At 38.2% G+C, this 22,962-nt stretch overlaps 1 protein-coding gene across 7 annotated transcripts in view; it reads right to left on the minus strand.

The window, feature by feature from the left end:
• Positions 1–22,962, minus strand: part of PDE8A (phosphodiesterase 8A) — a 261,481-nt gene that overhangs the window by 95,015 nt on the left and 143,504 nt on the right. For all 7 annotated transcript variants that reach the window (XM_072619742.1, XM_072619751.1, XM_072619755.1 and 4 more), the window contains one exon: positions 3,801–3,857. In XM_072619742.1, coding sequence (XP_072475843.1) covers positions 3,801–3,857 — 57 coding nt within the window. The remainder of the gene's footprint in view (positions 1–3,800; positions 3,858–22,962) is intronic.

A 22,962-nucleotide genomic window follows, 5' to 3' on the forward strand; every position in this document is an offset into this window, starting at 1 on the left:
GCTTCTTAATTGGTAAAATGAAGGGGTAGGACTAATGGCCCCCAAGAACCTTCCAGCTCTAGAACTACGATCTTATGAATAAAGCTAGGGTGTTTATGGAAGTCCAACCCATGGTATTTTACTGAGAGCAAGTTTGGATAATAAAGGGAGAAGAAAATAGATACAGAGTACCAAGAAAGGTACAGATCAGGAACATCAACTAATTAGCTATTTAGGGTCTTGGAAATCATGGTGTCAACACTGATTCCTTAAAGCAGGCAAGCAGTAAGTGTCCAAGGACTGGTAGGCACTGTCTGCTTTTCTAGTCTACTTTGCTCATGTAATGTTGAAATTTTGATTCCGTTCTTCCACCTAGAGTGACTTCCTGGCCTTAAAGTACTGTTGGTGGACTAGCTCAGGAGTATGGACATTCCAGATATACTTGGTTAGACGATATATGGCCTTTCACTAGGGAGTTTAGTCATGCCACTGTCAGAAGTTTTGAACTTTCAGAACCATGAATTCTCCGTTGTCATTTATGAGCACTGGGGCTGGTTGCAGAACAATTTATTGAAGCTCAAGGTTCTCATGACCCTTCTAGAGCAATGACTCCCGGAACCCTGGGCACACAAAAAAAGGAAAGGGACAAGAGTATGCAAGTTATGATTCTGAACAATCAGAGAAAATCATGAAGTTCTATCTTCTGATTTCTAAAATGAATAGTTGGATTAGCAATTGTATATGGATGGTTGTGGTCAGTCTCTACCTTAAAAGTTGCTGGACAACTGGTGGTAGGGCTCCATTTGCTTGTAGGAGACCTGGACCAGGTTTATTATGGTTAACGAGCAAGTCTGAGTGGATTCTAGCTCCATAAGATCATAGTTTTCAATGAAAATGACTATGAAGTGCGATGTTAGGGGAAAACTGAGGTTGGAACCCACAGCTGGTGAAGAAGTGTGTGTTCAGTGTAGAGGTATATACACAAAATGTTTGAAACAAAATTCTACTGCAAGGAAAAAGGGAATCTAGTTGCCTTGATGGTATGAAATATAACATCAGGGATACTGTTAAGGGGTCTGATTTAAAAAAAAAATCATTCAGATCATTAGGCTAGCTATAATAAAGAGGCATATGTCCACTTGAAAGCTAGGGAAAAGCACTGACCAAAATCCAGAAATAAATTGTGATGGGCAGGCTGAGTTAATGTACTTGGGAAACCTGTGGATATAGAAGATCTCCTAATGAGACTCAGATAAAGAGAAGAGTGGTCTTAGTGACTATGGGTAAGCTGGTCTAGAGAAGGAAGTAGGAGATTTAGAAATGGGCTTCAACTATCACCTAATCACCTAAAGGAACCCTTTCTGAATTAGGGCAGATTCATTAGAAAGTGCAGAAATAAGTCTTTACTGGAGATTGGAGAGAAACAGGTGCAGAAATGTCAAGAAAAAAAGGGAAAAGGACCCACAGGCACAAAAATATTCATAGCAGCTCTTTTTGTGGTGGCAAAGAATTGGAAAATGGATGCCCATTAATTGAGGAATGACTGAACAAGTTGTGGTATATGAACATAATGGAATACAATTGTGCTATAAGAAATGACGAACAGGTGGATTTCAGAAAAACCTGCAAAGACTTACATGAACTGATGCAAAGTAAAGTGAGCAGAACCAGGAGAACATTGTACACAGTAACATCAGCATTGTGAGATGATCAACCATGACTGACTTAGCTCTTCTCAGCACTACAATGATCCAAGACATTTCCAAAAGACTCATGATACAAGATGCTACTCACATCCAGAGAAAGAACTGATGAAGTCTGAATGTAGATCGAAGCATATAATTTTCACTATTTTTTGGTAGTTTTTCTTTCCTTTTGTTCTGTTTCTTCTTTCACAACATGACTAACATGGAAATGTTTTACATGATTGCACATATATAACCTGTATCAAATTTCTTATCACATTAAGGAAGAGAAAAAGAAGGAGGGAGGGACAAAAACTGGAACTTGAAATTTTACTTAAAAATAAAGTATGTTAAAAATTGTCTTTACATGTAATTGGAAAAATACTATCAAAAAAGAATTCAAATCTAGGAAACTGCTGTCCAATTATTTAACAAGCATTTATCAACTGCTTACCATATGCTAGGTATTGTGGTAAGCTCTGGGGAAATAAAAAATTAAATAAACAAATGAAAAAATAGAAAAAGCAGTCCCTTCCTTCAAAGAGCTCCCATTCTAGGGCAAGAGATAACATGTAAATAAATAGGTCCACCCAAGATCAAAGGTAATCTGAGAAGGGAAGGCACTAGTAGCTGATGGGACCAGGAAAGGCTGCCTGTAGAAGGTGGCATTTAAGCTGAATCTTGAAGGAAGCCAAGAATTCTGAGAGGCAGAGATGAGGAGGGAGAGCACTCCAGGTATGGGGAAGAGTCTATGCAACTACATGGAGATAGGAAATGGAGTGTTTTGTGTGAGAACAGATAGGTGAGGATGGTTAGATTACAGAATGCATGAGGGGCTATAATACCCAAGGATATAACGAGCTGCTTTGGGAGAACTAGGGGTTTTCTGACAGAGTCCTTCATCTGGGCACAGACTTTGCAGATTCACACATGGCAGCTTTGATGGATATATCATATCCATAATATCATGTTGAATCTTAGGCCACCCAAAGTCTGAGATGGAGGGGATTCTATATTTCCCAGGGATCCAGGGCAAGACCATGGAATTTCTGTCTAGACTTACTCCAAGTACATGGCCATGAAGGAATGAACACAGTATGGAAAATCAACTATGGATTTCCTTTCTGGAGAGGTAGGGAGATACTCTTGGAGAAAGAGGAGAAATACATTGCCTCTTACTGGTATTGCCCAGTGCAGGCTGGAGTACACAGAAACTGACTGGCCAGGCAGGAATGGCCATGCCATGTGAGAACACAAGAGAATGTGGATGCAAAGGGCCAAGGCGCATCAAAAACTTAGCCAAGTGAGGTTCAATAACCTTGGAAAAACCAAGAGGTATGGGATTAATTTTGTTAAGGATGAATATGAAAACAACAGGATAATGTTCTCCGATCAAGAACTGCTCAGATTCTCTGCTTTTCAGGTAGTAATGAAGGGAGTTCCCCTTATGCTGACAAGGAATCTTATCTCCTCCACATGATCGCAAGCTCCTTCAGGACAAAGAATATCATATGGTTATCTCTGTCATTTTAGCCCACAGCATTTGTGTACCATGTGCATATTTTGCATATAGTAGGTATATTTTATGTATTTGTTGAAATAGATGAAATTTGTTGAATATTTTTCAAAAAAGGGCGAACAACCCATACATTTTCACTTGCTTTTCTCTTTTTTTAATGCTTTTCAGCGCAGGCAGCATCAAATAATTCCCATCACTACATTCTTCCTGCTCTATTAAGTAGAATCCAAAATCCATTACCTGTTCTAAGACTAGGAGGACCAAAAATGGGGAAGATCATGTTGAGTGTGAACAGCATTTGGAAGCCAGGTTTGACTCTTGGTCTGATAAAGAAGGAGGGCACAGATGGGTCCCACTTGGAGCTTATGTGAAAATTTGGATTTCCAAAGCTAACAAATCAGTATAGGATTATTGACCATATAAAAGAACTACCCTAAATAAGTTTTTATAATTAGCAATCTCATATGTTTCAAGTATGAAATTTCTTTAAAAAAATGTTGTAATCGATTTACACAAATCTTTTCAGTACCACACTGACTGTGCAAAGTGAAGTTCACCAAATGAGCTGGAAAGTGAAACATGACAAGGAATGATTACCCATGTTCAGATACTATTACCTGAAGCTGATCCTGATGGAATCTCATGGGGCCAAATTGTACATCTGTTACTGTTGCCTGTAAGAGAAAGGGAGACTTCTTGAGAACTGACCTCTTTTATCAAAGCTACCAACAAAAATGAAATTTCTTTCAGGGTAACTCATAGAGAGCTGGAATTGGACGGTAAACAAGTTTTAGAGCTCTATTAGGAATCTCAGATGACACTCTAATTAAGTTTTGTTTTCAGTTCTATACAACATCTCTAACTACCTGCTGGATATTTCCACGTAAGTTGAAAACTCATTTCAAACTCACAGTTTACCTCCCACCCTGCCTCCTTCATCAACATCAACACGTTTCAACTCCAATTTTCCCCGTATCTTTCAAAAAGCAACGTTGTTCTTTCAGATCACTCAGAATGATTAATGCGTTACACATAGTAGGAACTGAATAAATGATCATTAAATGGTGTGTTTTGGAAATAGTAAGGAGAAGGACTTGGCTGAAATAGAAGATTTTTGCTGGAGAGTATAGTTGAATAGAGAGATTTGGGAAGGCACAGAAGGTGAGGATAAATGAGTTTGGTTATTGCTTCATAGGCAATAGGAAGCCAGTGGGGCTTTGGAGCACCTGGGTGACATTGGGAAAGTCACAACTTTTCTGAGCTTGAATGAAGGAGTTGAACTAGATGGCCTTTGAGATCCCTTGAAACTTTAGATCTATGATCTAATAATTCTCTGACAGCAATAGCTAATTTGGTTGAAGGCGGGGCCAACCTCACACAGGACTTCAAAGGAACTGAATGTTGTAAATTAGGCACAAAGCAGGCCCTCTCTGTTAGTTTAGTAAGGAGACTTTAAACCTATCCCCAGATTGCTGGAATATGTTGTCAACCCATTTATAATACAGGCACCAGTGTCTACCTCTAGCACCTTCTACTCAGTATCCTGAATTCCCAGCAACCAAGTCAATCTACTTATGATCAAGCCACAAACTTCTACTCACTCCTTTTGTGGGGATCTTCCAGCTGTGGCCTTTCCTTACTCCTCTGTCCAAGAAACTTCAATTTATGCCATGTCCCAACCCATGGCAAGCTCAGTCCTCAGCTCTATGCTATGCAGACCCAAACACCTGTCCCTTCTTTCCCACCTTGGGTTGGGTCCTGACTCACATTTTAGTGGTCACAGATAAAACAGAAGTGGGAGCTACAATTCCATTCCAAACACATTTTTTAAAAATATGACAGAAGAAAAGGAAGTAGAACTGTGTAGCTCCACACTAATAGATGGCTCAATGCTCTGGGAATTAGGGTTATAGATTTCTGGAGCAGGAAGGGAGATTAAAAACTAGTTAGTTCAGCCCTCCAATTGTACATCCTGAGATACAGAAAGATCTAGTGGACGTGACTGCTGGCCACTCTCCATACTCTCAGGAGAAACACAAAAAATGGAGCACATATCCCAGGACATAAGAGCTTAGGTGAATGTTAGACATGCCCTCTCACACCTAGGAGACTCACATCAGCCTTTCTGGGACTCTGGTTATTTATAAGATCAAATTTCTAGCTCTGAAAATATACTATGATCACATAACTAGAGAGGGGCAGATGTTCTATTTTTTTTAATGGAGGGTGGAAGGGGAGAAGGAGAGTCTATAAAAACAGACTAGCAAACAATTTTAATTTCTGGTAAAATATTGTTATTAGTGGGATGTTCTGCAAGTATTTAGAAAAAGAAGTGCTCATCATCAAGTTCGGCATGGGCTGATCAAGAGGATTTCATATCAGACAAATTTCCTTTTCTTTTTCTGACACAAGGTTACTGGACTCAGTGATTAGGTAACTGTCATGGACACAATACAGCTTGATTTCACAAGGCATTTGACAAGATTTCTCATGACAACTTTATGGACAAAATGGAGAAATTTGGACCACACAATGCTATAGTTGGGTGGATCTGAAAGTGGTTGAATGATCGTACCCAAAGAGAAATGGTTAATGGGATTGATATCAACCTTGAGAGAAAGAATTCAAAGGATAATTGCTCACAGCATCTACAGTGAAGTACCCCTTAGGGACCTGTCCTTGGCTCTGTGCTGGTGATTTTTTTTGAAACCATGATTTGGAGGATGAGATAGATGTCATACTTATCAAATCTACAAATACCACGAAGCTGAAAGGAATAGTTAATATGATGGATGAGTCACGATCCCAAAAAATCTTGATAAGTTAGAACAGTAAAGCTGAATCTAAGAGGACAGGATCGAATAGGAATAAATGCAAAGTCCTATCCTTAAGTTCAAAAATACAGCTGTAAAAAATAGAAGAGGGGGAGGCAGCACCAGGCAACAGGCCTTTTTAAAAAAAAAAAAAAAAAGGATCTGGAGATTTTAGTGGATTCTAAGCTCACTATGCATCAACAGCAAGACACAGAAGCCAAACAAACATACTCTTGAGCATTAACAGAGGCATAGTGTCTGGAACGAGAGGGCTAATCATTCCAATGTAATTTAAGGAAGAGTACAACTGGCATGGGATAGCTAGGCTGTACAACAGATAGAGCACTAGGCTTAGAATCAGGAAGATTCATCTGAGTTCAAATCTGACCTCAGACACTTGCTAGCTATGTGACCTTGGGGGTGAGGAGCTGCTAGGTGGTGCAATGGATAGAGCACCAGTGCAGAAGTCAGGATGACCTGAGTTCATATCTCACCTCAGACACTTCATACTCACTAGCTATGTGACCTTGAGCAAGTCACTTAGACCCAATTGCCTCATTCTGGGTCATCTCCAGTCATCCTGCTGAATATCTGGTCACTGGATTCATATGGCTCTGGAGGAGAAGTGAGGCTGGTGACCTGCACAGCCCTCCCTCACTCAAAACAAAGTCAAGTGCAAGTCATGTCATTATTTCTCTGATGGCATGGTCTTCTTCAGCAATGAAGGATGAACACACATGTGACCCTGGAAAAGTCATTTGACCCTGTTTGCCTCAGTTCCTCATCTTTAAAAATGAGTTGGAGAAGGACTGGAAAACTACTCCAGTATCTTTACCAAGAAAACCCCAAAATGGGGTCACAGAGAGTCGAACATGACTCAAACAAATGAACACCAACAACACACTGAGTTCAGTTCTGTGCCACATATTTTGCAAAAGCTATTACTGACAGTTCTCTGAATAATATATTAAAATAATTTTCTAAGATTAAATTTCAGATGATTTGTTGATCTATATTAGTGGAGGGAACTTACACATTCGGAGTTCCCCTCCAATTATATCACATGCCCAGTCTCAGACCCCTCCACCATTTCTGAGCACATTCACTCATCTAACGCACATGCTCGCACCCATACACACACACATAACACACACAAATTGACACAGCAAAGTGATTTCCAAAAGAGACTGGCCAGATAAAGGACTGTAAACCATGATATACAAATAAAAGACTGAATAAATTAGTGTTGCTCCATCTAGAGAAGAGGAGATTGAGCACATGATAGCTGTCTTCAAATATTTAAAAGTATGTCAGTTGGGAAAGGGGTTATACTTCTGCTTGACTCCAAAGAAAGTAGAACAATGAATGGAAGTTGTGAAGGTGCCGGTTTTGGCTTATTTTAATGAAAACTGAATGCCCCATGGCCTTGGTGAATTATTCTTCCTAATTAAAAAGTATTATTACTTCACAGAGGAAATGAAACCTTAGTAACTCAGTCTCTACTGGTTCAGAATTTGATTCCTATGTATTATACTGAATTGGACTGAAGCTTACCTTTGTCCAAACCAAGAAATGAGTTTGTGAAGCAAATGAAAATTTTAACAGGATTTCCAGGGCATGTGTAATCAATTTGAGAGGCCAAACTCATTCAACATGCATTTATTAAATACTGACTATATTCTAGGCATATATAATTTATAAATAAATACACATTTAAATATGCATACTTGGTCCCACATTCTTTTTTCTGATAGAGATGTGTGTAATCAGAAAAGTTGGAGAAAATTGGTTTAGAATATATTTTATAGGAAAAGAATGCTGCTCTTTGCTCATCAATTGATGATCACATATTAATGGAAGTAGAAGAAAGAGAAAGAGAAATTCTATTGGTAAACTGCAAGACTAGTTCCTGTTGACTATTCATCAGCCTTCAACATTTGAAACACTGTAGCTTCCAATTTTCTTATTTTTTCTTATTTCTTATTTGCAGAAATATTCTTATACATGGGGTGGAGGTGGGGAGTCTAAATTGAGATGTCTTCTCACAGTCTCAAACTCTCAGATGTAACTGTGATCCCATCCATGTGAAGGCTCTCTCCAACCCATCCATGACTCTCTATCTTGTGATACTCTAATCAATGCATCATTCTATCAATGTATCAATCTAATCAATTGTATCAATGTATCAATTATATCAATGTATCAACCTAATCAATTGCAGAAGCTTGAAACAAGTCAATAGGACTATGTTCTAGGTTCTGAGGATACAAAGATAAATGAAACCATGCTTAACCTCAAAGAGATTATATTCCATAGAGGTGGACAAGAAGTACATAAAAGAACGAGTTTCATCTAGTCTTTAAAACATCTAGAAGTAGCACTTGGCAACTTTATTATAACAAGAATAAGAGCTAGCATTTATATAGGCTTTAAAGTTTATAAAACACTCTACATTGTTTTCTCATTTGATCCTCACAGCTTCTTTGTGAGGTAGATGATCTCATTATTCCCATTGTGCAGTTGAGGAAACTGAAGCTGAAAGAGATGAAGTGACTGCATAGGGTCACACCAATAGCTAGGAAGTATTAAAGTTAGAATTTGAACTCAGGTCTTCCTTATGCCAAGTCCAGAACTCTATCCCTTATGCCACATAGCTACTTCTGTATTATTAACTTGACATTAATTTATGAATCTGTTGATTTAGAGCGGGAAGGTCATCTAGTCCAAGTCCTGTATTGGACTAGATGTGTTTAGTTAACTATATTTGCTGTATTAACCTAATGACATTTCATTGTATTTAAAAATTCTATCCTTTTCCCCCTTCCCCAGTCAAAAGTGATTCCTCTTCCCTTTGAACTTCCACAGCCTTTTAGTGTCTCATGTACTTTAACCGCTAGTTCATTTGTGTCCATATTTTATACCACTCCCACAATGCATTATAAGGCAAGCTCCTTGTGGACAGGACCATGGCTGACTCATCTTCATGTCCTTATGTCACCTACCATGGTGCTTTCCTCAGAGCAGGCTCTTAGTAAACACTTGTATTTCAATTAGGAATTTTAATTACAATGGGCTACACCCTTTAGTTGGAATTACTGAACGGGAAAATGGAGGGCTCACTATCCTCTTATTGGAAGAGAATTAGTGTCGATGTGTCTACATAAAGGTCTTCTCAAAACTCAGATTTGTGATCTGCAGTGATTTTCCCCCATTTATCATCTGGATTATCAATCAGGGTTAGGATTTCCTCAAATCCAACTTGTTCCAAATGTGGGTTCACATTCTGCTTTGGAGATTAATTATTTGTATGTTTTGGGGTGAATCATTTAACCTCTCTGGAGTTCAGTTTCCTCATCTTTAAAATGATTGAAATTATTAATAATTAAATGTTCTCCCCAACCCATCCATGCCTGTCCATCCTGAGATTCTCTAATCAGCGTACAATGTAAGCTTGAAACAAGAGTCTGCCCAAAGAACTGGATGTTAAGATCACGTTCAGTAATTTTTTTTCAGTCATGTCCAACACTTCATGATGCCATTTAGAGTTTTCTTGGCAAAGATACTGGAGTGTTTTTCCATTTCCTTCACTAGCTTATTTTACAGATGAGGAAACTGAGTCAGATAGTGTTAAGTGCCTTAACCAGGATTACATAGCTAGTAAGTCTCTGAGGTCAGATTTGAATCTTTCTGACTCCAGGTCTGGTGCCCTATCCTCTGCATCATCTAGCTGCCCTTTCAATTCCTGTTTAGCTCTAAATCTATGAACCTGTGAACCTAAATTCAACTTGAGTAGGAAACAGCAGACCTGGAGAAGTAATCAATAATCCTCTTCTTGTAAGGTTGTTTGATAGTTAACAAAGACAGCACACTCTGTATTAATGGAGGAAAGGAGGGAACATAGCACTCCAACCTTTAACTAAGGAGGAAAATAAATAGAAGGGACCAAACACACTTCTCCAAAATGAGAAATTGGCTCAGAAACAGTTCTAGCCCAATGTTCCATGTAATTGGTGGTTTTATTTTGTTCATTCTCATTCAGAAACTCTACTAATACATTCCACACTGGGTCAGGGATGGACAGGAGAGCTTCCCTCAGGCAATACAAAGTAGATTAAGTCCTTTACATAGTAATCCAAATTTTTTATGACCCATTGACTTTCGTTTATTATATCATTTTGTTCCTTTTTATTAAACACTAGAGAAATTATAACTATGCCAGTTCTGACCAATCCCACTCCCCCACCCTTGACCAAAAACCAAAACCAAATTGGTGAGACTTTGACTGTGCTTTAGAAATCTTAACTTTCTTTTGCAAACATATATTTGGAGAACGAGGAGATAATTTCAGGCAATATCTGGAATTTAGCACAGGGTGAAAAAGCTCAGTAAAGCCTAGTTTTGCCCTTTTGTCTTCAGTGCCCAACCTTTCTGTGGTAAGGGGGTTTATTCCATGCTTCTTCACCTGAAATCTAACAGTCAGCTTTGATAGATCTGGGTAATGAGGTAGAGAAAGCAAAAGAAAAAGTTCATAAAGAGAGAGGAAATAGAAAGCGAAATTCTATTGGCAAACTGTAGGGTCTAGGTCCTGCCTTCAACATTTGAAACACCATAGCTTCCAACCTTCTGTTTATCTGCAGAAGTATTCTCCAAATGCAGTGGGGATGGGAAGCCTAAACTGAAATGTCTTTTCACAGTCTCAAATACTCAGATGTATCTGTGATCCCACCCATTTAAATGTTCTCCCCAACCCATCCATGCCTGTCCATCCTGAGATTCTCTAATCAATGTCCTCCCGTAAGCTTGAAACAGGCGTCTGCCCCAAGAGCTGGATGTTAAGAATCACATCTATAAATTTTAATTTGATTATTGGTACTCTAAATGCAAAATAATCTTGTTCAGTAGCTTCAGCAGATTCAAAGAGAAAAAAGAATTCAAATTTATATTTCAGAGGCAGAATTATAAGGAATCCATCAGAGGGTTCTGAGAGATACATAGTTCTAGCTTATTTTTAGCAGACTACTGTTAACCCCAGAGCGAGTGGCACTTTGTAGCTGTTCTCTGTAATTCTCCCCACCCATTCCTGTTTTGTGAGAGGCTAACCATATGGTAAAGGCACACGGTTCAAGAGTACAATATTAAAGCTGAAAGATATCTTAGAAATGTGACTCTCAGAGTTGAAAGGGACCTCAAAGGTCATTTAGTCTAAACAGAATGTGACCAAGAATCTTTTCTACAATGTACCTGGCAAGTAGACAATCAGCCTTTGCCATTCATTACCTACCCAGGATCATTTCACTTTAGGACAGTTCTAATTGTTAAGAAGCTTTTCCTTGAATGAAGCCAAAATTTTTAGAATTTAGGATCAATAAATCAATAAACATTTATGAAGCACCTACTATGTGCCAGGCACTGGGCTAAATGCTGGGGATACAAAAAGAGTCAAAAGACAATCCCTTTCTCAAGGAGCTCATGCACTAATAGGGGAGACAATATGCAGACAATTACATGCAAGTCGAACTATAAACAGGATAAATGAGAAATAATTAACAGAGGAAGGCACTAGAAGTCACAGGGGTTGAGGAAAGCTTCCAGTAAAAGGTGGGATTTTAGGTGGGAGCCAAGGAGGTAAGAAATCAGAGTCCAAGCATGGAGGATGCTCAGAAACAGAGAGATAGAGTGTCATGCTCTCTCCTAGAATACCCAGAAGGCCAGTGTCCCTAGAATGAAGCATATGTGTCAAGGAATAAGGTATAAGAAAACTGGAAAGGCAGGTGAGGATATAAAGGTTATAAAGAGGTTGGAATGCCAAACAGACAATTTTGTAGGATCTGAGGGGCAGAGATTTAGATCTGTAAGGGAATCCAATTCCTTATTTTAAAGATGAGGAAATTGAGACCCAAATAGATTTGAGATTTACTAAAATCATAAGGGTAGGAAAGCGAAAGAGCAGAGATTTGAACCCAGGATTCTACTCCAAAATTATCCTCCTTTTCACTGTATAACATCATCACTCCTAGTTCTGCTCCTAAAAGGAGATGCTGAAGGAGGTTTGCTATTTGATGGGCAATATCTGCTGTTTTTAAAGAAATTAATCATGCTACTTACAGTCATATGTTGGACTTAAAATAAAATTGTACAAGACTGCTTATTGAATCAATCAAGCATCTAGTCTATTAAGTGCCTAGCACTGTGATTCACACTGTGGACATGAAGACAAAAGCTAAACACAAGTTGTCCTTGCCTCAAGGTGATTAAAATCTATTTAGGAAGACCATGTGTACCCATATAAATATACACAAAATAAATATTAGATAGTTTTTATAAAGAAATTTTCATTCAGGAATAAACAAATCTCTCAGTGCAAGAGACAGCATCAGTTTCAACAGGAAACGGAGCATCTCAGTTTAAGCTAATGTGGGGAGCTAGGGAAATATTTCCAGGACCTACACTATGTTTGTATATTTGCTAGCATAAAATGCAAATATTTTAGCATGATATCCAAAGCCTTCCCTAATCTTGCTCTAAATTACCTTTTAAACTTTATCACATAAAATTTCCTCAATGGGAAATCAGTGCAGATGACAATTCATCCATCACTCAGTGGATAAGTTCTAGGGAGTGGCCTGAAGCAGAGAGGTTAAGTAATCTTGTCCAATGTCACACAGCTAGTAAGTGTTAAAGGTAGGATTTTAGCTCAGCTCTCATATATGTTCCATCCCAGTCAAAATGAACTACTCTCCATCCCCCAATTTTGTCTTGCCATTTTTATAACTCCATGCCATTGTATAACCTACCCACAGTGCCTGGAATAGTTCTCCCAAATCCGTAAGTCTCAAGCTTCCTTTTATTCATGGTACAGCTTAGGTATCACCTCCTTCAGGAAGGCTTCCCTGATCTCCCCAGCTGTAAGTGAAGATTCCCATCTTGCATCTCTCCTATGATCCAGGTTGTATCTCTCCAATGAACTTAGCACACTGTAGCTTAGACCTGTGTGGATATTTGTCTTTTCCCCTACTTTTTCTGAGAGCTATACACTGTCATGTTTCATTTTACTTCCTCATTTTCTATTGCATTGTATTGTTACACCTTATGGCCACTTAAGTGTCAGTTTGGTGAATGGAAAAAAGAAATCACAGATATTTCTAATGGCTTCAGATTCTTGATGATAGCCAGCCCTCTTGGAAACGTCATTGCTCTACTGGAATTTATTTCTTCAATGACAGTTTGATTACAGCCAGGTCCTGATTAGTGCAAATAACAAATCCCTTAAAGTACTCAGGACACTATTTGAAATTATAATTATATAAAATATGGTTATTGGTTCCAACCCAATAGAAATATGTAGTATGAATTCAAATAATTTTCTGTACTAATAAGAACCTAGCTATATGACTTAGTGAGGCAAGCATCATTGGCATAGTCAAGAGACCTACCACCTGTAGGGCAATGGGTGACTCACTTGCTCTCCCCAGGCCTCAGTTTCTTCATCTGTAAAATGAGGGCAATGGACTTGATCTTTCAGATCCATTTGAGCTCCAAATCTGTGACCCCCTCACTTTTGATAAGTTGAGGTCTGAGTGCTCTTATGGCTCTGCCTATGACTACAATTTTATATAGAAGACCTTCCCTACTTTGGAATAATGAATGTTATAGAACAAAATGGCAGAGAGAGAAAAGAGAAATTGGACTTTTCTATTTGGGAGACCTATAATCTTCTGACTCATATAGAAAGAAAATGAAGTTGGAGGAAGTAAGAGGATTTTAGGCAACTGCATTTATGGAATGGTGCTTCCCAACAATATCAGTTTGTAAATCATTTAACAACCTGCTATATAACACTAGAATAGTACCAGAGTAAGTCATTTTTATTTTTATTACTAGGTAAAAAAACCATACCTATTGATCACTGCCAAGATTAAAGTTGAACTCTGTCAGTGCAACAAGGCAGGAAAACAATCAATACAGCATATAGGGTGGCCCTATCTCACTAAAACAGGGAAGAGGTTAGCTAATTCATGAATTGTGCTTTGGGTTGGGCCTCCATTTTCTAGCTTAACTGTTTAAGTAAGGCCTCTCTGCCTAGTTTAAATGGGCTGAGGAGTAATCCCTACACAGGGATCTAGAAATAGATGAGTTCAAATGCAAACAAAAAATACTAAGGGGATCAGTGAGATAAAGTACAAAGGGCATCATCAGATTTGGGATGAGATAACTGAAGTTCCAATCCTGCCTGTCCAGTGACTACTACTTATTTGATATGGCACAAATTACTTCCAGTCTCTGGGCCTCAGTTCCTGCATCTGCATGATGACCACTTTGCAGGAATCAGCGGCATTTCTACAGAGTACTAACATAAAAAAGAAGAAAAAGGAAAAAACAAGAGAAAGAAAAAATCCATTCAAAATAACTATGAAGTGAGTAAATATCCAGATGTTAATCTATCAAGACACTGTCAGGACTTATACGAACACAACTACTAATAAGAAATTATTAAGATCATGATTGGAAAGATATCTATTGTCTGTGACTGTGCAGCATCGATATGCTTAAAAATGATACTACCTCAATTAATTCATGGATTTAGTGCTCTACTAATCAAACTTCCAAGGGATTATTTTATAGAACTCGACAAAGTAACGAAATTCATTCAGAAGAACAAAAATCTAGGATCTCAAAGAAAATATTTTTTTTTTAAAATTAAGACTTAAACAGGTCTTTTATTGCCAGATCTCAATCATATAAAAGAGCAGTAATCACAAAAACTATTTGGTACCAATTAGAAAAGGGAGAAGTAGATCAATGGAATAGACCAGATGAGGGAGACTAACAACCAGACACAGCAGTCCAATTATTAATAAACTCAAGAGCATAAACTATAAAGAAATATAAAAATTCTTAATTGACAAGAACTACTAGAAAAACCTGAAGGCAATTTAGTGGAAATTAAGCGTGGACCAGAATTGGACACGATTTATCAAAATAAGCACGAACTGGATATTCTACCTTAATGTAACAGGACATAAACAAATTGTAAGAAAATGAAATATATACAACTATTATTGGGAGGCAATCCTTAAGCAAACAAGATTAAGAATCATGAAAGATCTTAAAAGATAGTTCATAAAATATAAAAGTGGTCATTTGGATACCACATAACTTACTTGTTCTGAAGTTTTGAAGTGAATTTTTTTTTATATTGTAAACATTTACTGATTATTCCCATTTCATGAGAAGTCTCTTGTCACCAAGTAAAACAGTTAAGTAAAATTAACAATTCAGTGATTTCATCCTAAAGTTCACGCAACTTTTTACATCTGTAGAATACCTCACGCATTGTACATACATACATACATATATATATGCACATACACATGAACACAAACATAAAAACATATATTTGTATGCAGGAAAATTGTTTTACTTGACTCACATATTTTTACAAAAGTTTTATTTTTCTTTATTTTTTGATAGAATGGGGAGAAAACAGATTTATTTTTTCAATATGAGGGAGGAAGACTTGTATGAACTAATGCATAGTGAGATAAGCAGAATCAGGAGGACAATTTATATAATAACTACAACGTTATATTTCCCCTCAAACTCTCGTCTCTTCTAAACTTCCCAACTTCTGTCAAAGGTACCAGCATCCTTCCATTCTTCTATGGTCATAACCTCAGCATTACTTTCAACTTTTCGTTCTCCTTCAGCCACATATACAATCATTTGCTAAATCTTGCCATGTCTACTTCTATAACATCTTTCATATCCAACCATCTCTCCTGCCTCACGCAATTATGTCCTTAATTTAGGCTTTCATCACCTCTCATTCCATTATTGTAACGACCTCCTAACTGGCCGCTCCCCACTCTAGTCCATTCTACGTACTCTTGCTCAAGTAATTTGCCTTAAATGCCGATGTGACTATATCAACCTCTCCCCCACTACTAAATTAACTCCAGTAGCTTCCTATGATGTCAATTATAAAATATAAAATCTTTCATTTGGCTTTTAAGGCCTTATACAACCTGGCCTCAATCTATCTTTCCAACCTCACTAGACATTATTCCACCTCCTGCCTTCTGTGACCTAGCCAAACTAGCCTCCTCTCTGTTCCTAATACACACCACTCCATCTTCATCTGCTGAGCCTTTGTACAGGTCATTCACCATAACTGGAATGCCCTCCATTCTCCCCTTTGCCTCGCAGAATTCTTCTCTTCCTTCTAGCCATAGCTTAGGCAATGCACTCTCCATGAAGCTTCTCCTGATCTTTGCATTTGGCTAATTTGTATTCATTTGTATTTATTCTCTTTATGTTTATCTGTATATAATGAAATAGGTACGTATGGTCTTTTCCATCAGAATGTAAGCTCACTGCAAGTAAGGATTTTTGTTCTTTGCATTCAAATCCCCAGAACCTGGCACAGCACCTGGCACAGGGGAAGCACTTAATATATGTGTGTTGGTGGATGGATGGCAGCTATTTTCCAATATCTCTCATGTGGAAGAAGGGTCTGACTTGCTCTGGTTGGTTGAACTCAAAGGGCATATTGGGAACAACAGCTAGCAGCAAGAGAGGAGTAGATTTAAGTTCAATGTCACAAATAATAATATAATCCACTTGAAAGTGAAATGGGTAGCCTTAGGTAAGTACTCAGTTCTCTTTCACTAGAGATTTATGAGCAAAGACTAGACAACCATTTGTAGGGTATGATGCAGAAAGCATCCTCCTTCAACACAGGTTGGATGAGATGACCTCTGAGGGATCTTCCAACTATGAAATTGGATGACTCTGTGTTTGTTTCTTCTCTCCAATCTATTTTTCATACAACTTTCCAAGGAATCTTAATTCACACTTATGAGAATATGACTTAGTTAGCTAAACGCTTTGCTGATTGTTTCTAGAATCAAGTATAAGCATCAAACTCTAACCTTCAAGGTCTTCCACAGTCTAGTTCCAAGCTATTTGCCTATCCTTACTTCTTCCCATCACATACTCTACATTCCAGTCAAACTAGACTGTAGTGGTCCTTGTTCCCGGACTGCCATCAGGTCTTTGCTCAGGCCATACCTTACTGTGAATGGACTCCTCCTCCACCTCATTTTTCCTTTGCTGATAACTCTCTCAAGGCCTAAATCAGATGTTGCCTCCTCCATAAAACTTTCTCTGTACACACACACACACACACACACACACACACACACACACACACACACATACACTTAAAGTCACTTGTCAAATTTCTCCTAGTTAACTGTCCAGACTTCTCCTTTATATTTGTATCCTTTTCCTCTCCTCCCCTGCGGTACTAATTACTAATACCTAATATCTCATATTTGTGCTTTGCACAAATTGTCTCATTTTATCCTCACAACAATCATCTGAGGTAAGTGTTATTCTATCCCTACTTTACAGATGAGGAAACTGAGACTGAAGGAGGTTAAGTGTTTTTCCAAGAGTCACAAAGCTAATAAATGTCTGAGCCTGAATTTGATCACAAGTCTACTGACCAGGTTCAATCCTTTATCCACTACGTCATGTGGTGTCCTATTAATGCCATGAAAGCAGGGCTTGTACAGAATTTATCTGTGCATGTCTAATGCCTAGCACAGAACTTTGTACAAAATAACTGCTTAATCATTTTTGTTGAATTAATGAATAAATGAACTTGGATAATGAATATTGTTTTTGATTGTATCCATGTTTTCATATCACTATATTTGTTGTTGAAAAAATTTTTTAATGATCTTTTACCTATTAATGGAGTTTATTCCCCACCCCCTATGCCCCACTCAGTTCACAGATTTTAGCAACAAATTGCTAGATTTGCTAAACAAGCAAGTTTTTATAGAACTCAGCTATTATTCATGGAACATTTCTTTTAGAGAAGAGAGATTCCTACTAAGCCAATATGGTTTTTCACTCTTCTGATGAAGTACCACACCATGGCTAGTATCTATGGAAACACCTCTCCATAGACTTTGACTCTCTCTATTTCTCAATAAACAAAACCTCAAGAACAAAACACTGAAAATGGAGTGCCCAACTGATACCAGAGGTGCCCATTTGAAAAGGAAAATTGCTTCAGTATGAAGCAATATCATCATGTCACTATTGAAAGAGTATGGTAGCTGTAGAGGTTTGTTCTGAAGGGTGTAGGCCAGCTTAGGACCATCAAAACCCTAAGAGACTCTAAAGACTTTTCATTTTTTAAAGAAAATCTCTCATTTTATACACATGGAACTGAGTCTCAGAGAAGTTATCACTCACTTAGCCAGAAGGAGGACATGTTTTATTCATGTGGGGTAAGGAAAAGAAGCTCATGATGAGGCATCAAGAGATGTAAGTACTAATCTTGGTTCTGCAACTCACTAACCATGTGACATTGACAAGCCATAATACGTCCTGATGCCTCAGTTTCCTTATCTATAAAATGGGGTCAAACTAATATATACGTATGGTTCCTTCCAGCACTGATTATGTGATTATAGCTAGATATTGATAAGTACAAATAATGAATTCCAGGAAGTGGTCACATTACTTAGACTTGTACTGCATATTCTATTGGTGTACAACTAATTTCTATATTTTACATAATTATAAGTTCAAATAGTGCAAATCTGAATACATGTATTTCTAGTATAGATTATAAAACTTTCTCAAACAATCATAACATGAACTGGAAAGATGTCACACTATACTGATATCTACTAGTAATCTAATTCTTCTAAATGTAGAATATCTAGTAAATTCTTAAAGTATTCTCCTGAAAATTTCATCTCTCAGAAAGCAGAGGAAGAAACAAGGGGAACTCCTATTCTGTAATTATTTTTGACTAAGAAGGAAGAGAGTTGGTTGGAAATGTGGAAGTGACAGGAACCTTGGGAGACAGTGACCACATCAACTTGAAGTTTGTAATAACAAAGAAAGAAAACATTATACGTAGTTATACACGTGCTCTGGACAATTAAAAAAAAACAAACCACACAGACACCCTGATCTGAAAAAAGGAAACGGCACGATCCCACGGCTAGAGAGTCTAAAAAACTGTCTCATCTGAGATGGTTGATGCTGAAAAATAAATTCTGACAATATAATCAGAAATCATGCCGATAAGGAAGGAAAGTAGGAATCACATAAACAAGTCAATGCAGTTATCAAGTGAGCTGTCTGATTAATGGAAAATGTAAAAAAAATCAAATGAGGAGCACTTTGGCAAATATGAATATAAAATGGTGATAACAAGCCTCTCCAAATAGTGTCACAAAGGTTACAGCCTCATATGAACTGAAGCTTTTGAAAAATGCTCCAGGGAAATGTTTAAAATTATTTTAAAAGTTGTGGTAATAGGCCCACTGAAGAAGGTGTTAGTTACTGCTAATAGGTGAAAGAGAGAAGGTAGAACTACTCCACTCCTATTTGGTACTAGCTCTCTCCAGCAAGAAGAATAATTTTCAGTATGGCAGTATATGAAGAAAACTGTTAAGGTAAGGGAATCAAAAGTAGGTCCTAGCCATTTTAGCTTTGAATCTCCAGGATCAGATGAATTATACACCAGAATGCTGAAGAAACTTGAGGACATGATTTGGAAGTTTGGGTTAGGACAGCGCTGTGTACCATTGGATACTTTTCTCAATGAGTGAGATGAAGATGTCAAGATCAGATATTCTATATTGAGATATTTATTAAATCGGTAAATAACATAAAGCTGAGAAATAACTACTATGCTAGATAATAATAAAAATAATGAAACTGCAGCAAAATGTTTTATAGACGTTTTCACACTGGATCTTACAACAACTCTGCTCACTAAGTACTACAAGTATAATCCTCAATTTGTTCTTGTTGAGCCTTTTCAGTCATGGGTGACTCTTTGTGACCCTATTTGGGGTTTTCTTGGCAAAGATACTAGAACGGTTTTGCCATTTCCTTCTCCAGTACATTTTACAGATGAGGAACCTGTGGCAAACAGGGTTAAGTGACTTGCTCAGGGTCACACAACTACAAAGTATCTGAGGCCAGATTTGAACTCAGGAAGATGAGTCTTCCTGACTCCAAGCCCAGTACTCTTTTTACAGAGGAGGAAAATGAGACATTTTCCCGAGTCACACAACTAGTTGAATAACTGAGATGGGATTCAAACCAGGTCTTTCTGACTTCAAGTTCATCACCTTATGTCATGGGATCTCTAAAAGATTTAAAAGTATCTCAATTAGTTAAAATACTGGGGAAAGCCAATAAGTTAAAATTTAACAGACAAATGTACAATCCTGTGCTTACATTCATGAAATTAAATGCATAAGTATAGAATGGGGATAGATCTAACTTGGGAGCATTTCACATGAAAAATATCTGAAAGGTTTTCAGTTAGCTATCAGTTGAACAAGAGTAAAGATTCAGCTGACAAAAGCACTTGCCACCCTGCTTTTATGAAAGGCATGAACCTTGTACCTTGCTTGCAGTGTCTACAATATAAGTTTTGGCCAAGCTTGAATCCCTGTTAGGAAATATAAGATGACTGAAATTCAAAAAGACAATCACGTTGGTTTTAATCAAAGCAGAACATTTACTGTTAAAAAAAATAGGGGGCAGTTCCCTTGACAACAGAGTATCAACAGAACGCTAGTTTTTTCTTTTGTGTGTGCCTTTATCTAATTTGTCAGTTGTACTCATGTCGTCCTGTTATAAAACCCCAAAACAAGCTGTTAAGTACTTGAGTTCAGGGAGCAGTGGTAGGTCCTGAGGTATATGAGTAAGGGGAGGTTGGAGTAAGGCCTGACAGCATGCTAGCACCATAGAAACAATAGGCAATTGTCTCTTTGTTAGCCATGATCCAGACTTTGGGACGAGTCCATCTCTTTCCTCTTGCCACACAAGATATGGGATATGGGAACAACCCCAGTGGGAAAGGTAAGGGGGAGACTGGACAATCCCATTCTGTCTACCTGAAAGAAGCTTCTGAATGAGAAGGTTCCAACTAATGAGGGTTAAAAATGATTGGTGAATTTCATTTTCAACACTCCCTTTCTTTCCATGGGTAGCTCAAAAAATGGAGGGCTGAACAGATTCAGGGAGGAATTTTCGCCTGTCTGCTTTCCCTCTGTGAATCACAATAAATAGAGTTATCTCTGGATTGATGATTTGTCCAGAGGTCTGGAGCCTGAAGACTGTGCAGCTTCTGTTTAGGTGACTGCCTCTTTATTTTATTATTCAGACTGTATCCCTGCCTGCCAATGGAGCCTGCCAGCAAAGATAGGATTATCCGCTCTTTGGGCTTCAAGTCAATCCAATTCAGTTCAACCAAGGGTTCCTGCAGTATGCTCACATAGGTTCCGTGGATAGGGTGCTGAACTTAGGAGTCAGGAAGGACCAAGTACACATCCTGACTCCAACATGTACTAGCTATGTGACCCAGGGAAAGTCACTTAACCTATCTCAGGGGTAAAATAGGAATAGTAATAGTGCCAACCTCTCACGGTTGTTGTGAGGATCAAATGCTATAACACAGGAAAACACTACAAATCTTAAAGGACAATATATATGCCAGCTTTTGTTATTATTCATTACTTTCCTAAGTGCCAGGTAATGGGGATACAAAGGTGAGGAACAACACAGCCTCTGCTCTTCAAAAGCTTGTAGTCTAGTGTGTACATTGAGAGGGGAGGCAAGAGAAGGGAGCGGATAGGATATATAATCCCATGTTACCCAGTACTGTTATCAGCAGGAGAGCAAGCCTTCTAATTTAGATGAATGAGAATCTTCTTTCCTAACTCATGTGTATGTATGTATGTAGGTATATACATTATACAAATTTGTAAGTATGTGTGTATCCTATACATGTGCATAATATATGTATACACACTCACCAGTAGCAATCCCTGTAAGTTATTTATGAGAATCCTCTTTTCCTAACTTAAATATGTGTGTATGTATATGTGTACATATACTCACCAATGAGTATCATATAATGGGCAGCTAGGTGGTGCAGTACATAGAATGCCCTGGCCTAGAGTCAGGAAGATCAGAGTTTAAATCCAGCCTCAGACACTAGCTGTGACTCTGGGCAAGTCCCTTAAGCCTATTTGCCTCAGTTTCCTCATCTGTAAAATGAACCAGAGAAAGAAATGGCAAACCACTCCAGTATCTTTGCCAAGAAAACCCTAAATGGGGTCCTGAAGAGTCAGACATGACTGAAGTGACAAAGTAACAATGTGATTGTAGTGTAGGTGAGCTCTCAACAAAGTACTCTAGGAAAATTTGAGTTAATTTATAATTAAAAGGATCAGGAGAAGTTCCATGGGGGAGAGACTACCAATCTGGGTCTTGAGGGATCATCCTAGGATCTTAGACATGGAGCCACAAGAAATGCTGGAAGTTATCTAGTCCAATCTTCCTCAGTTTATGGATGGGGATACCAAGGCTCAGAAAGATGGAATGATTTGCTCATGTAAAAAGGTAACAAAAAAGCAAAAATTGATATTGGAAGCCAAGCCCTCAGATTCCAAATCCAACACTCTTAAGGGGAAAGTTTCAATACAGTGTCTTGCAGCTAGTGAGTGTTTAATAAATGTTTGTTCATTGCACTGAATTGAGCAGGCACCCCTCTCATTGTAGGTCTCTCTCTCCCAATTTGAGACAGAGGCAAAGCCCCCAGAACCACTGTCCCTTGAATATCAGAAGACCCAATCAGGCCTAAAAGCCTCATAGCTACAGTTTGACCCTAGCTGAATAGAATGAAGCAGCCAAGACCAGTTCAAACCAGTAGAGTATCCAAGTGACATGTGTAGTTCTACAGATTAAGGAGAAAGTGGAATTCTTGGTCACTTCAACAAAACTTAAACAATTATGTGTCCCCATCAGTAAGACTCTGGGAATGGGAGCATCAGAATCCTTCCTGCTTCAATATTGGGATGCTATGATTCTACCCTATAAAGTCCATGGGAATAAGGGGCGGCTGTAACTCTCA

The sequence above is a fragment of the Notamacropus eugenii genome, chromosome 1, assembly GCF_028372415.1.
Source record: "Notamacropus eugenii isolate mMacEug1 chromosome 1, mMacEug1.pri_v2, whole genome shotgun sequence".
Lineage (NCBI taxonomy): Eukaryota > Metazoa > Chordata > Mammalia > Diprotodontia > Macropodidae > Notamacropus > Notamacropus eugenii.